This window comes from Chiloscyllium plagiosum, unplaced genomic scaffold, assembly GCF_037043375.1.
Source record: "Chiloscyllium plagiosum isolate Xiang-an unplaced genomic scaffold, Cpla_swu_hap1 HiC_scaffold_8, whole genome shotgun sequence".
NCBI lineage: Eukaryota > Metazoa > Chordata > Chondrichthyes > Orectolobiformes > Hemiscylliidae > Chiloscyllium > Chiloscyllium plagiosum.
The window spans coordinates 22,190,645-22,205,241 of record NW_028270146.1 but is presented as its reverse complement, the minus strand read 5'-3'; the positions used below and the strand labels follow the sequence as shown (position 1 = coordinate 22,205,241).

At 43.0% G+C, this 14,597-nt stretch overlaps 1 protein-coding gene across 2 annotated transcripts in view; it reads left to right on the top strand.

Annotated features, from left to right (window-relative positions):
• LOC122553394 (latent-transforming growth factor beta-binding protein 2-like) overlaps positions 1–14,597 on the top strand; it is a 465,241-nt gene that overhangs the window by 400,021 nt on the left and 50,623 nt on the right. For both annotated transcript variants that reach the window (XM_087989653.1, XM_087989652.1), the window contains one exon: positions 14,218–14,361. In XM_087989653.1, the coding sequence (XP_087845779.1) occupies positions 14,218–14,361 (144 nt within the window). The remainder of the gene's footprint in view (positions 1–14,217; positions 14,362–14,597) is intronic.

The window sequence follows — 14,597 nt, the reverse complement described above, 5'->3', positions numbered from 1 at the left end:
AGAGAGTTTCACTTGGGAAGAGAGATTAGTGTTGTTTTCATTAGAGCAGAGAAAATTGACAGAAGACTTTATTAAGATTTATAAAATATGAGGGACATAGATAAAATAAACAGGAAGAAACACATACCCTCGGTGGAGAGATCAAGGACCAGAGGATATAGGTTCAAGGTAAGGGGAAGAAGGTTTAGAGAAGTTGTAAGGAAAAGCATTCTCACCCAGATGAAGGTGGGAATGTGAAACTCACCACCTGGTAAGGATGTAGAGGCTGGAACGCTCATAACATTTAAGTAGAATTCAGATGAACACTTGCATTGCCAAGGCACACAAGGCTATGGGCTAAGTGCTGGATTATGAGTCACTGGATCCATAACGTTAATTCCAGCTTCTGTTTGTGCTGGAGAATGAGATTAAAATAGTTAGGTGGTTGTTTTCAACTGGCAAGGACCCAATGGGCCGAAGGACCTTTATCTCGGCAGTAGATATGACTCGATTCTAGCTTCTTTAGTAAATGTTTCTGTTCGTGGGACCCTTTAACAAAATATGAACACACCTCACTTATTTCTTACGTTGGAACTTACAAGTATTTCCATGCACCCAGTGGGTATTTGAAAGATCCAGGTTTTCTGCCTGCCAGCTTGAGTTTGCAAGCTTGAGTGACCACCATCTGGCTCCTCAAACTGTGATCATTCGGCTGGGTGGCATATTTTTTTACCACCAATGGCTTCCATGTAACCATTACTTTCCCAATGAACAACGATTACACTTTGAATCCATTTCTCACTTCATACATCTGTAATCTAACCGAAAATTGTAATTTTATCCCTCAGCCAAAAGAAGTGATTATTGTGTAATTTTGCCTGATTTTTCACTGCACAGTGGGAATGCAAGTATGTTTGCTTTCTCAATAAGCAAAATCTTATTAGCTCCCCGAGGCAGCAATGATTAATGTTATTCGACAGGGTAACTTTTAAATATCATTATCCTGTTGTTTACCTAACATCAAAATGATCTGAAATTCAATGCTTTGAGTAGTCTATCACTGACCCAGATACAATTGATGCAATAGAATACACTGTGACCTTGTCTATATAAACTACTGGCTGATACATGCACAGGTATTGTAACAAGTCATTTTGTCTCCAGTAAGGAATATTTTTAAGCCTTCAACTTTCTTACGGTCTTATGTGGATTGAACTGGAGGAATTGCTGTACACATCAAGTAAAATCCAACATAAAACCTGAACTGGGTGGCTGGGAGGTTGGCTTTGCCCAAGGTCCTGATTAAACAATTGTGCCATTTCTCCAGTATAGTTTTCAGAAAAAGTCATTTGTAGACTTAAGCCGAAAAGCACCATAATACACTGCTAACAGGTATTTCATTACATCAGTTTCATTTTTAAAGAAAATCAATTTGGTAGCAAATATACTTTTGTTACAGCCCACAAATTTTAAACACGCCAAGACAAACATGAGAGGTTTAGCAATGTCAAGATTTTTTGTTTTGTCAAAATGGAATTTTAGAAATAGTTGAAAAGGGGATTTACTGATTATGAGACAGTAATCCAATTGAGAATAATAACCACTTTGTTTCACATTCCATGTCTGTCATCACAAACCAGAAACTAGACTGTAGCTTTTAATAACAAAAACTGAAGTTGCTGGGAAAGCTCAACAGGTCTGGCAGCATCTGTGGAGAGAAATCAGAGTCAACATTTCAGGTCCAATGACCCTGCCTGAAGATGCTGCCAGACCTGCTGAGCTTTTCCAACAATTTCTGATTTTCAGCATCTGCAGTTCTCTCGGTTTTTCCTTGCAGCCTTTAATGACTTATATTGATGTAGCACCGTTAATGTGAAGGCATGTTCAAAATCATTTCACAATGATGAAAACTGAAATGTGCACTGAGTTTCGTCCACACAATGTTTGATTTCTAATTGATTTGACAATCAACATTCCCAGCTCTTTATTATCTCATTCCAAAATGCACAAATAATAAAATCAATTCTTGTGCACTTATTACCAACACAGTTGATATCAAGTGTTATGATCTTAGTTCTGAAACAACTGGCCAAGCTGATCTCTGTTATAATCTGGCTGGATAAGACATAAGACAGAGGAGGAGAAATAGGCCATTCAGTCAATCGAGTCTGCTCCATCATTCAATGAGATCATGGTTGACCTGATAATCCTTGACTTTACTTTGCTCAATAAACCTTAATTCCCTTATGATTAAAAATCTACTTATCTCAGCCTTGACTGTACTTAATGAGCCACCTTCAACATCAATGTGGGCGGCACAATGGCTCAGTGGTTATCACTGCTGCCTCACAGTACTGGGGTCCCAGTTTAATTCCAACCTTGGGCGACTGTATGGAGTTTGCACATTCTCCCCATGTCCGTGTGGGTTTCCTCTAGATGCTCCAGTTTCCTCTCATAGTCCAGAGATGTGCGGGTCAGGTGAATTGGCCAAGCTTAATGGCCCACAGTGTTAGGTGCATTAGTCAGAGGGAAATGGGTCTGGGTGGGTTATTCTTCGGAGGGTTGGTGTGGACTTGTTGGGCTGAAGGGCCTGTTTCCACACTGTAGAGAATCTAATCTAATCCTTCTGCAGTAAAGACTTGCACGGATTCACCACTCTGAGAGAAGGAAGTCCTCCTCATCTCTGTCGTAAACGGTTATTCTTTTATTCACAGATATAGAACATGAAACATTGCAGTACAGTATAGACCCTTCAGCCCACGATGTTGTGCCAAGCATTTATTTTAATCTAAGACCAACCTAACCAACACACCCCTCAATTTACTGCTGTCCATGTACCTGTTCAGCAATCTCTAAAACATCCCTAATGTATCTGACTACTACCACCGCTGGCAGTGCATTCCATGCACCCACCACTCTCTGCATAGAGAACCTACTTCAGACATTTCCCATATACCTTCCTCCAATCAATTAACATTGTGACCCCTCATGACAGCCATTTCTGCCCTTGGGAAATGTCTTTGGCTCTATGCCTCTCATTACCGTGTACACCTCTATTAAGTCACCTCTCTTCCTTCTTCTGTCCAGTGCGAAAAGCCCTTGCTCATTCAACCTTTCTTCACAAGACAAGCCCTCCCATTCATGCAGCATCCTGGTAAATCTCCTAGTACAAAGAACAAAGAAAATTTACAGCCCTGGAACAGGCTCTTTGGCCCTCCAACACTGAGCCGGTCCAAATCCACTGTCGAAACCTATCGCCCAATTCCTAAGCATCTGTATCCCTTTACTCCCCACCTACTCATGCATCTGTCCAGACGCACCTTAAATGAATCTACCGTGCCTGCCTCTACTACCTCTAATGGCAATGTGTTCCAGGCACCTACCACCCTCTGTGTAAAGTACTTGCCGTGTATATCACCCTTAAACTTTTCACCTTTCACCTTAAACGTATGACCTCTCATTGTTGAATTCCTCACCCTGGGAAAAAGCTTATCTCTACCTACCCTGTCTATACCGTTCATGATTTTGTAGACCTCAATTAGGTACCCCTCAATCTCCTTTTCACTAATGAAAATAATCCTAACCTACTCAACCTCTCTTAATAGCTAGCACCTTCCATACCAGGCAGCATCCTCATAAACTTTCTCTGCACCCTCTCCAAAGAGTCCGCATTCTTTTGGTAATGTGGCGGCCAGAACTGTACACAGTATTCTAAATGTGGCTGAACTAAAGTCTTGTACAATTTTAACATGACCTGCCAGCTCTTATACTCAATGCCCCATCTGATGAAGGCAAACATACCATATGCCTTCTTGACCACTCTATCCACCTGTGCAGCCAACTTCAGGGTTCAATGGACCTGAACTCCCAGATCTCTCTGCTCATCAACCTTTCCCAAGGCCCTTCCATTTACAGTATAGTTCGCTCTAAAATTAGTCTTCCCAAAATGCATCAACTCACATTTGCCTGGATTGAAGTCCATCTGCCATATCTCCGCCAAACCCTCTTGTCTATCTATATTCTCCTGTATTCTTTGACAGGCCCCTTTGCTTTCTGCTACTCCACCAATCTTCGTATCATCTGCAAACTTACTAATCAGATCAACAGTGCCCTCTTCCAGATCATTTATGTGTATCACAAACAGCAGTGGCCCCAACACTGATCCCTGTGGAACACCACTGGTCACTTTTCTCCATTTCGAGAAACTCCTTGGGCGGCACAGTGGCACAGTGGTTAGCACTGCTGCCTCACAGCGCCAGAGACCCGGGTTCAATTCCCGCCTTAGGCGACTGACTGTGTGGAGTTTGCACATTCTCCCCGTGTCTGCGTGGGTTTCCTCCGGGTGCTCCAGTTTCCTCCCACAGTCCAAAAACAAAATGTGCAGGTTAGGCGAATTGGCCATGCTAAATTGCCTGTAGTGTTAGGTGCAGGGGTAAATGTAGGGGAATGGGTCTGGGTAGGTGCACTTCGGCGGGTCGGTGTGGACTTGTTGGGCCGAAGGGCCTGTTTCCACACTGTAAGTAATCTAATCTAATCTAATCCTGTCATCTAGTACTCTCTGTCTCCTGTTGCTCAACCAGTTCTTTATCCACCTAGCTAGAACATCCTGAACACCATGTAACTTCACTTTCTCCATTAGTCTACCATGGGGAACCTTATCAAATGCCTTACTAAAGTCCATGTATATGACATCTACAGCCCTTCCTTCATCTATCAACTTAGTCACTTCCTCAAAGAACTCTATTACGTTGGTAAGGCATGATCTACCCTGCACAAAACCATGTTGCGTATCACTGATAAGCCCATTCTTTTCCAAATATAAATGGATTTTATCCTTCAGTACCCTCAGCACAGAGAGATTGGGAGGTCCTTATGCATAAATCACAAAGAGGTAGCATCCAAATTAACAGAGAAGGCAAATGGGATGTTGGTCAGTAATTCCAAGGGAATGGAGTATAAAATTAGGGAAGTCTTTCTAAAATAATACAAACCACCTTTTAGACTACACATTGAATAATGTTCATGGTTGTGGTTCCCTTATCTAAGGAAAGATAAACTGTCATTGGAGGCTGTCCAAAGAAGGTTGTTCCTGAATAGGGAGGAATTGTCTTACAAAGAGAGATTGTATAGTCTGGGTCTGTACTCAGTTGAGTTTTGAAGAAAGAAAAGATTTACAAGAATGCTGCCAGATTGGGAGGTTTTGATCTCGAGGGATAGGCTGAATAGGCTGGGGCTGTTTTCCCTGGAGTATTGGGGATGAGGGGTGACCTTATCGAGGTTTATAAGAGTCATAGAGATGTACAGCATGGAAACAGACCCCTTGGTCCAACTCGTCCATGCCGACCAAGTACCCTAACTTAATCTTGTTCCATTTGCCAGCACTTGGCCCATATCCCTCTAAACCCTTCCTATTCATATACCCATCCAGATGCCTTTTAAATGTTGTAATTGTACCAGCCTCCACCACATCCTCTGGCAGTTCATTCCATATACGCACCACCCTTTGCGTGAAAAACTTGCCCCTTTTAAATCTTTCCCCTCTAACCCTAAACCTCTGCCCTCTAATTCTGGACTCATCTACCCTGGGGAAAAGATCTTTTAAAAGGCATCTGGATGAGTACATGAATAGGAAGGGTTTAAGAGGGACACGGGGCAAATGCTGGCAAATGGACTAGTTTAAGTTAGGAAATCTGTTCGGCATGGGCAAGTTGGACCTATGGGTCTGCTTCCGTGTTGTACATCTCTATGACTCTATGACTGTTATAATTGTATAAGTGTTGTAATTGTACCAGCCTCCACCATTTCCTCTGGCAGCTCATTCGATACACACACCACTGTTTACATGAAAATGTTGCACCTTAGGTCCATTTAAATCTTTCCCCTCTCACCTTAAAACCTATGCCCTCTAATTTTGGATTCCCCTACCCTGTGGAAAAGGCCTTGCCTATTCTTCCTATCTGTGTCCGTCATGATTTTATAAACCTCGATAAGGTCACCCCTCATCCCCAATGCTCCAGGGAAAACAGCCCCAGCCTATTCAGCCTATCCCTAGAGATCAAAACCTCCCAATCCTGGCAGCATTCTTGTAAATCTTTTCTTTCTTCAAAACTCAACTGAGTACAGACCCAGACTACACAATCTCTCTTTGTAAGACGATTCCTCCCTATTCAGGAACAACCTTCTTTGGACAGCCTCCAATGACAGTTTATCTTTCCTTAGATAAGGCAACCACAACTATGAACATTATTCGATGTGTAGTCTAAAAGGTGGTTTGTATTATTTTAGAAAGACTTCCCTATTTTTATACTCCATTCCCTTGGAATTACTGACCAACATCCCATTTGCCTTCCCTATTAATTTGGATGCTACCTCATTGTGATTTATGCACAAGGGCCTCCAAATCTCTCTCTGCTGAAGCTTTCTGCAGTCTTTTATTTCCATTTAAGTAACATTCAGTGCTTGTATTCTCCTTGACAAAGTATTCAGCCTCCCACCTCATTGAACTCGACAAAGCTAGAGGTCAGCAAAATTCAACAAGGAAACCACACTTGTATATCTGGCGGGTTCAGTTGAGCCCAAGCTCTGAATGACCTCCATGCTGGACACTGGATAACAACATCTGGAGAAAGGCCAATTTTGACGGTATTAGGCAAGATCTTTCGAAAGGTGATTGGGGGTAGATGTTCGCAGGTAAACGGACGGCTGGACAATGGGAAGTTTTCAGAAATGAGATAACGAGAATCCAGAGAATGTATATTCCTGTTAGGGTGAAAGGAAAGGCTGGTAGGTATAGGGAATGCTGGATGACTAAAGGAATTGAGGGTTTCGTAAAGAAAAAGAAGGAAGCACATGTCAGGTATAGACAGGATAGATCGAGTGAATTCTTAGAAGAGTGTAAAGGAAGTAGGAGTATACTTAAGAGGGAAATCAGGAGGGCAAAAAGGGGACATGAGATAGTTTTGGCAAATAAAATTAAGGAGAATCCAAAGAGTTTTTGCAAATACATTAAGGACAAAAGGGTAACTAGGGAGAGAATAGGGCCTGTCAAAGATCAACAAGGCGGCCTTTGTGTGGAGCCACAGAAAATGGAGGAGATTTCAAATGAGTATTTTGCATCAGTATTTACTGTGGAAAAGGATATGTTTGATATAGACTGTAGGGAAATAGGTGGTGACATCTTGCAAAATGTCCATATTACAGAGGAGGAAGTGCTGGATGTCTTGAAACGCATAAAAATGGATAAGGCCCCAGGAACTGATCAGGTGTACCCTAGAACTCTATGGGAAGCAAGAGAAGTGATTGCTGGGCCTCTTGCTGAGATATTTGTATCATCGATAGTCACAAGTGAGGTGCTAGAAGACTGGAGGTTGGCTAACATAGTGCCACTGTTTAAGAAGGGTAGTAAGGACAAGCCAGGTAACTATAGACCAGTGAGCCTGTTGTTGGAGGGAATCCTGAGGGACAGGATGTACATGTATTTGGAAAGGCAAGGACTGATTAGGGATAGTCAACATGGCTTTGTGCATGGGAAATCATGTCTCACAAACTTGATTGAGTTTTTTGAGGAAGTAACAAAGAGGATTGATGAGGTCAGAGGGGTAGATGTGATCTATATGGACTTCAGTAAGGCGTTTGACAAGGTTGTCCATGGGAGACTGGTTAACAAGGTTAGATCTCACGGAATAAAGGGAGAACTAGCCATTTGGATACAGAACTGGCTCAAAGGTAGAAGACAGAGGGTGGTGGTGGAGGGTTGTTTTTCAGACAGGAGGCCTGTGACGAGTGGAGTGCCACAAGGGTCGGTGCTGGGTCCTCTATTTTTTGTCATTTACATAAATGATTTGGATGCGAGCATAAGAGGTACAATTAGTAAGTTTGCAGATGACACCAAAATTGGAGGTGCAGTGGACAGCGAAGAGGCTTACCTCAGATTACAACAGGATCTTGACCAGATGGGCCAGTGGGCTGAGAAGTGGCTGAGTGTAGTGGGCTGAGAATTAAACTCCTCAAATTATGAGTTTAATTCAGATAAATGCAAGGTGCTGCGCTTAGGGAAAGCAAATCTTAGCAGGACTTATACACTTAATGGTAAGGTCCTAGGAAGTGTTGCTGAACAAAGAGACCTTGGAGTGCAGGTTCATAGCTCCTTGAAAGTGGAGTCACAGGTAGATAGGATAGTGAAGAAGGCATTTGGTATGCTTTCCTTTATCAGTCAGAGTATTGAGTACAGGAGTTGGGAGGTCATGTTGCAACTGTACAGGACATTGGTTAGGCCACTTTTGGAATATTGCATGCAGTTCTGGTCTCCTTCCTATCGGAAAGATGTTGTGAAACTTGAAAGGGTTCAGAAAAGATTTACAAGGATGTTGCCAGGGTTGGAGCATCTGAGCTACAGGGAGAGGCTGAACAGGCTGGGGCTGTTTTCCCTGGAGCGCGGAGGCTGAGGGGGTAACCTTATAGAGGTTTACAAAATTATGAGGGGCATGAATAGGGTAAATAGGCAAAGTCTTTTCCCTGGGGTCGGGGAGTCCAGAACTAGAGGGCATAGGTTTAGGGTGAGAGGGGAAAGATATAAAAGAGACCTACAGGGCAACTTTTTCACACAGAGAGTGGTACGTGTATGGAATGAGCTGCCAGAGGATGTGGTGGAGGCTGGTACAATTGCAACATTTATGAGGCATTTGGATGGTTTTATGAATAGGAAGGGTTTGGAGGGATATGGTCTGGGTGCTGGCAGGTGGGACTAGATTGGGTTGGGATATCTGGTCGGCATGGATCGTTGGACTGAAGGGTCTGTTTCCATGCTGTACATCTCTATGACTCTATCTCAGGGCACAATCCATAGGCACCAGTTGTACCCTTCCTCCACAGACATTGGCATCTGCCAGCCCATCATGGCCATTCACTACCAAAATGCTCAGAAAGCACAGTCTTGTCTTGAAGGCCATACCAGAAACTGGAATTGAAACACTGCAGCATGGACACTTGGCACGCAAGCACCAACTCATGGATTGAGTCAAGCTGCTTCTCAAAGCTGCTTACTCTGTCTCTTAGCACTCACTTTGCATCTACCCACAGCATCCATACCTTGCCTGTTAGTGCACTGGTACTTCTACCATAGCCAGAGGCTTTTATTACTGCTATTCGGATGGGCTCTTTAGCACAGACACAAAGACAGTATGCCTGTCTCAGTGTAGGGAGGGCACCTTCGTGAATGATACAGCAAGATGTTAATCGAACGCTGTCAGCATGTACCAGCTGCCCCAGTTCCAAGCAGACTGCACATTCATTGGCCATGTCAATAAATGATGGGGAATAATGTTCAATCTATCCAAGGAATCCATTGTCGGTCAGGGGGTCCAAGCATCATCAGTCACGGCCACAGTCAAGGGGCTTTGACACAGTCAGTCATCCATCTGGGAGGCTCACGGTCAAGGGCTCTTTCCCGTTTTAACCCAGGAATTGAGCAGCAGGCCATCCTGCCAGGCCATCCCAAGGGGAATCATTTACCATTGGTCTGGTCAGTCATGTCTAGGGTGCGCTGCAAGGAAATGGTAAGATGGGGCAGAAGTTGGTGGTGAGAGAAGCAGAAGTTGTGGGGTAAATAACTAATGAGATGAGTTTCCTTAAGATACTGTGAGAGAGCTCGCCAAACTTCACAACAACAAATCACTCCAAAATGCTCGATTCAACTCAGACATAGCCAAAGCATGCAAAATATATTCTAAAATATATTTACTGACAGTGTGGGTTCAATTACTGCATCGGCTGAGGTTACCATGAAGGACTCTCCTTCTCAATCTCTCCCCTTGCCTGAGACGTGGTGACCCTCAGATTAAATCACCACCAGTTGTTTCTATTGAATGAGAGAGCAGCTCTATGTTCTGTAAGACAATAGTGACTTTACATTACTTTATATACAATTTAACCTTTAACAGTCAGGATTAACATGGCTTACAATGAATTAACAGATAAATTGAGGTTGAGCAGACTGCATTTTACATGGACGATGCAGTTAATGATACTGTGTGTCACCAACTCCCATTAAAGTCTCTTTAACAAGGGATTCCGATGCTTCAGTTTCAAAGACATAGCGGGGCATGGCTCCATTGTTATAGCCCAATTATTGCTCATGCCTTGGTAGGTAATACCAAGCCAGTTTATACCCCTGAGAGGGAAAAGCTCCACTTCACAGAAAAAAAGAGCCATAGACAACCCAAATAGATAAGGAACAGCATAAAACTCAATGAAAGGGCTGATAAAAATACAAAGAATAGCATGGATCTTGTTAACTGGGAAAGATACAAAGCACAGGGCCACAAAGCAGCTTTTAAGGATGTCCAGAAGGCTTTTGATAAAGAGATTTAAGCATAAGCCCATGGAATTTAAGGAAAATGTAGTGATTGTAGTGAGGTCAGCCAGATAGACCTCATAGAATATGAGTACTCTGATTGAGGCAGTTAATCTTGACCAATCAGGGACTCCTGGCTGATGGATATAAACAGGAGAGTGGGCGGCACGGTGGCACAGTGGTTAGCACTGTTGCCTCACAGCGCCAGAGACTCGGGTTCAATTCCGCCTCAGGCGACTGACTGTGTGGAGCTTGCACATTCTCCCCGTGTCTGCATGGATTTCCTCCGGGTGCTCCGGTTTCCTCCCACAGTCCAAAAAATGTGCAGGTTAGGTGAATTGGCCATGCTAAATTGCCTGTAGTGTTAGGTGAAGGGGTAAATGTAGGGGAATAGGTCTGGGTGGGTTACGCTTCGGCGGGTCAGTGTGGACTTGTTGGGCCGAAGGGCCTGTTTCTACACTGTAGGGAATCTAATCTAATCTAAATATCAGCCTCCAATCAGCTTTCGAATGTTCTTAAAAATAAAAAATAAACAGGAGAGTCAGACATCCTGTTCACTCTGACAGCTGGCTCTGAGGGAATTGGATCAATGACAAGAACAATCCACATGTAAATAAAGGGTGACTTGGTGACAGGATACTTTGGAGTTACTTCAGAAAATTACTGATGTGGCTGGAAAATTGGCTAAGTTGGCAAGCAGGAAATAAGATATTGATCTTCCAGCTTGCACTGAGCTCCACTGGAGTACTGCAGCAGGCCTGAACTAAAGATGTTGGCCAGGGAACCCTGCAGCCTTCAGGATTCAATATTGAGTTCAATAATTTTAGGACCTGACCACTTTCCTCTATGTCTTCTATCCACCCCCACACACCTCACCCTGTCATCACATGGGCTGCTCTTATCACAGTCAACCCAATTTCATCCACTAATGGTCCTTGGTATCAGCTTTCCTTTTTCCGCAGCTTACCATTATCCATTCCTTCGTCTGCTCCATTGCAGTTCTCTCTGGAGTCTATCTTTATCCATTGTTTACTCATTTACCACCCCACCTCCTGTCCTTAGCATATATACCAACCTTTTCCTGTCTACAGTCAGTTCTGAAGAAATGCTAACAGTGCTTTCTCTCCACAGGTGCAGCCAGAATCTGCTGAGTTTCTCCAGCAATTTATGTTTGTTTCTCCTCCTGTCTTCACTTTACTCAGCAGCCTGGGGTTTCTCAGATTCACCAAGAAAATGGACACAGAAATGTGCTTATATATGCGACAAAACGTGTTGCACTCAACATCCACACCATCATTCCAAGAAGAAGTGGGTGAAAGGGAGAACATTTCCCAGTGACACTGTTCAGTCAGCCAGGAGGTGAAGGACTCTATCTAGGAAGAGAGGCTGCTTCATTGTGTGCTCTCTAAGCAGAGAGAATGGAGTCATGCCTTGTTAGCTTAGTTAGATTTCCCATTGAGCAGCCAGTGGAAATCATAGGCCCCACATATTATTGGGGAGATAGGCAGAATTTGCAAAGTAACTATTGCACCAATGTGCACTTGATATACTGGCACCTCCATGTAGTGGCTGTAACAAGTTCAGCTTGGTGGATCTCATAGAAAATGAATTCTCTGACTTGGGGCTCTTACCTGGTCCAATCAGGGAGCCCTGGCTGACAGATATAAACAGGGGTGTCAGAGGTTCTGTTCACTCTGAGAGCTGGCTCTGAGGGAGCTGGATCTGTGTCAGGTACCGTGTACATGTAAACAAAGAGTAACTTGGTGACAGAATACTGGCCTCTGCAGAGCTATTTCTCCCCATTGCGTAGCAAACACCTGGCTACAAGAGTGGTTTGGAAAAGAAAGAATTCCATTTCACGGGAACCTGGCACCATAATGGGAAAAGAAGGAATTATATCATTAAAGTACCTCCCTCAAAACCACACTGGGACTAGAGCTGTTGTGGAAAGGCTACACAGCATAGACATAAGTGCTTTAAAGAATTAAATGCAGTGGAAGACTTGAGTCAAAAGGTAGTGTAGGTAATAGCTCAAAGCAAATAAAGGTGAAAAGATGAGAGTAACAGTCAGAAATTGTATTTCCCCTGCAGAAAATTGGCCTCTCTCCTCCTGTTGACCTTCAAAACTCAGTATGTATGACTCTATGTATGCATGATTTTATGTGTGTATGACTGTATGACTCCAAGGTGTCTAATGCCACGTGAACGTAGGAGACCTCTCTCTGCTTTGATGTTCCATTTGTTTTGTTTACAACATCAGATATTTGCAGTCCTGGCAATCAGCAATACCTCCCTACGGTTCATTGATTTTAAGAGCAACACATTGCATTCAAGAGCTGAACATGAGCTGAAACACATGTTCACCTCACAAGCTGTTAGGCACATTGTTGAGAATGTAGCCAGCCAACAGAATAGACCATGTTCAACTTTTCACTGTCCCACCCTGATTTCTTCGGGTTGTCACAAAAGTCCAGCTTTTTTGAACTTAAAAATCCCCAAACTACCTGATGCTGCCAGACTTGCTGAGTTTCTCCAGCAATGTCTGTTTGTTGTGCTTGATTTTCAGATCCAGGCTTCTGTATTTAATAAGTAATCACTCTTTATTACAGATCATTAGATTCTAGCTACAGGTAAAGAATTAAACTAAATTTTACAAATTGAAACTCTAAAACTCCTCCTTATACACACACAAACAAATATAAATTGGTGAAAAAATACATTTGTAAAACAGTTCCATAGATTTTGTTCACAAGATCTCTGTGTTGGGTTCTTACTGATCTGAAGATTTGTCCTCGACATTCCTTTTTCCAAATGCTTCCACTGGTTTGCAAAAGGCACAGGGTGGCTGGATCCCTTCTGAAATGTCCATGACTTAGCCAATTCAAAGTCACAACCTAACAGCATCTTCTGAAAGAAAGAGAAGCTGCTTTTCTCCAGATTTAAAGTGGCTTACACCAGAGAAACTGCAATAGTTTTCTGCTGTTGCCAGCCTTCTGGTTTCTGTCCTGGTCTGACAAAGCTTCTCTGTGTCCTGCTCATGGCACAAACTGTTGAGCTACCTGACAACCAATCACATCGATGTGGGAGGGTAGAGCACTTCTATCACTGATAACTGGTCCCGGTCCACAAAAACAATCAGTTTCACTTGGAAACAAGCCCTTTTCTCTGGTTCATCTGCACAGCTACACAGAAAGGGTTCAGAACAGGTATTGCATGTTCAAAATATGCCACCATCCTTGTAAATCCCCGGTTTTAAGACAATTATTTTTTCTTTTCGTAACACAGTTTTAAAAAAACACAGAAAAAAAGATCGGGTCTGTTCAACTAAACTTGGACAAATGAGGAAGCAGCACAAAGTTCGTTTGCTGACTTCCTCAACAAAACCAGGAACAGGTGGCTAGTGGAACATGATCCTTGCAAGTATGAGTACATATTTATTTCGATGAATAATTAAGCCGCAGAGTCAAGTAAAATAATGTACTTAAAATATCTCTTGCAGAAGGGGTAAATCTGAACATGGTATAACTTATTTTGTACATCCATGGGGTGTTGGCACTACTGGCAAGGCCAGTATATGTTGCCCATCCCTAAATACCCTTGAGAAGGTGATGATGAGCTGCTTCCTTGCTACAGTCCATGTGGTATTTATTATTTAGAGTGGTTTGAAAAAAAAGCTGAATGGTTTCTTTGGTCTTTTCAGAGAGCACTTATGAGTCAGATGCATTGCTGTGGTTCTGGAGTCACTTGTAGACTAGACCAGGAATAGTCGGCAAATTTTCTCCTCTTAAAGGTGCCATTGTCTTGTCAGGAATCTCATCTATTGCTATTAGGCAGTTGGAGTATGTAGATATTTTAATTAAAGAAAATCACTTGTTCTCAATTTATAGATGTCAATGAATGTGAGATGATGAATGGAGTCTGTGGAACAGCCCTCTGTGAAAATTATGAAGGATCCTTCTTCTGTGTGTGCATGGATGAGAATGAAGACTTTGACCCAGCAAGAGGACAGTGCCACCCTCGGGTAACAATGGGTAAGTTCAATTGGAACGTAGAGAAACAACAATTAGTTAAGTGCCCTCCTGTGGTGCAGTGGTCGTGCCCTTACCCCTGGATTGAGAGATCCGGGTTCAGTCCTACCTGTTCCAGAGATGTGTAATTACATCTCTGAACAGGTTGAATAGAAAAGACAGGTTAGCTGTTTTCATCATGGATCTGTGTGGTATTTCATTCATGTTGTCAACATACACTATTTCACTCTATCTGGAGT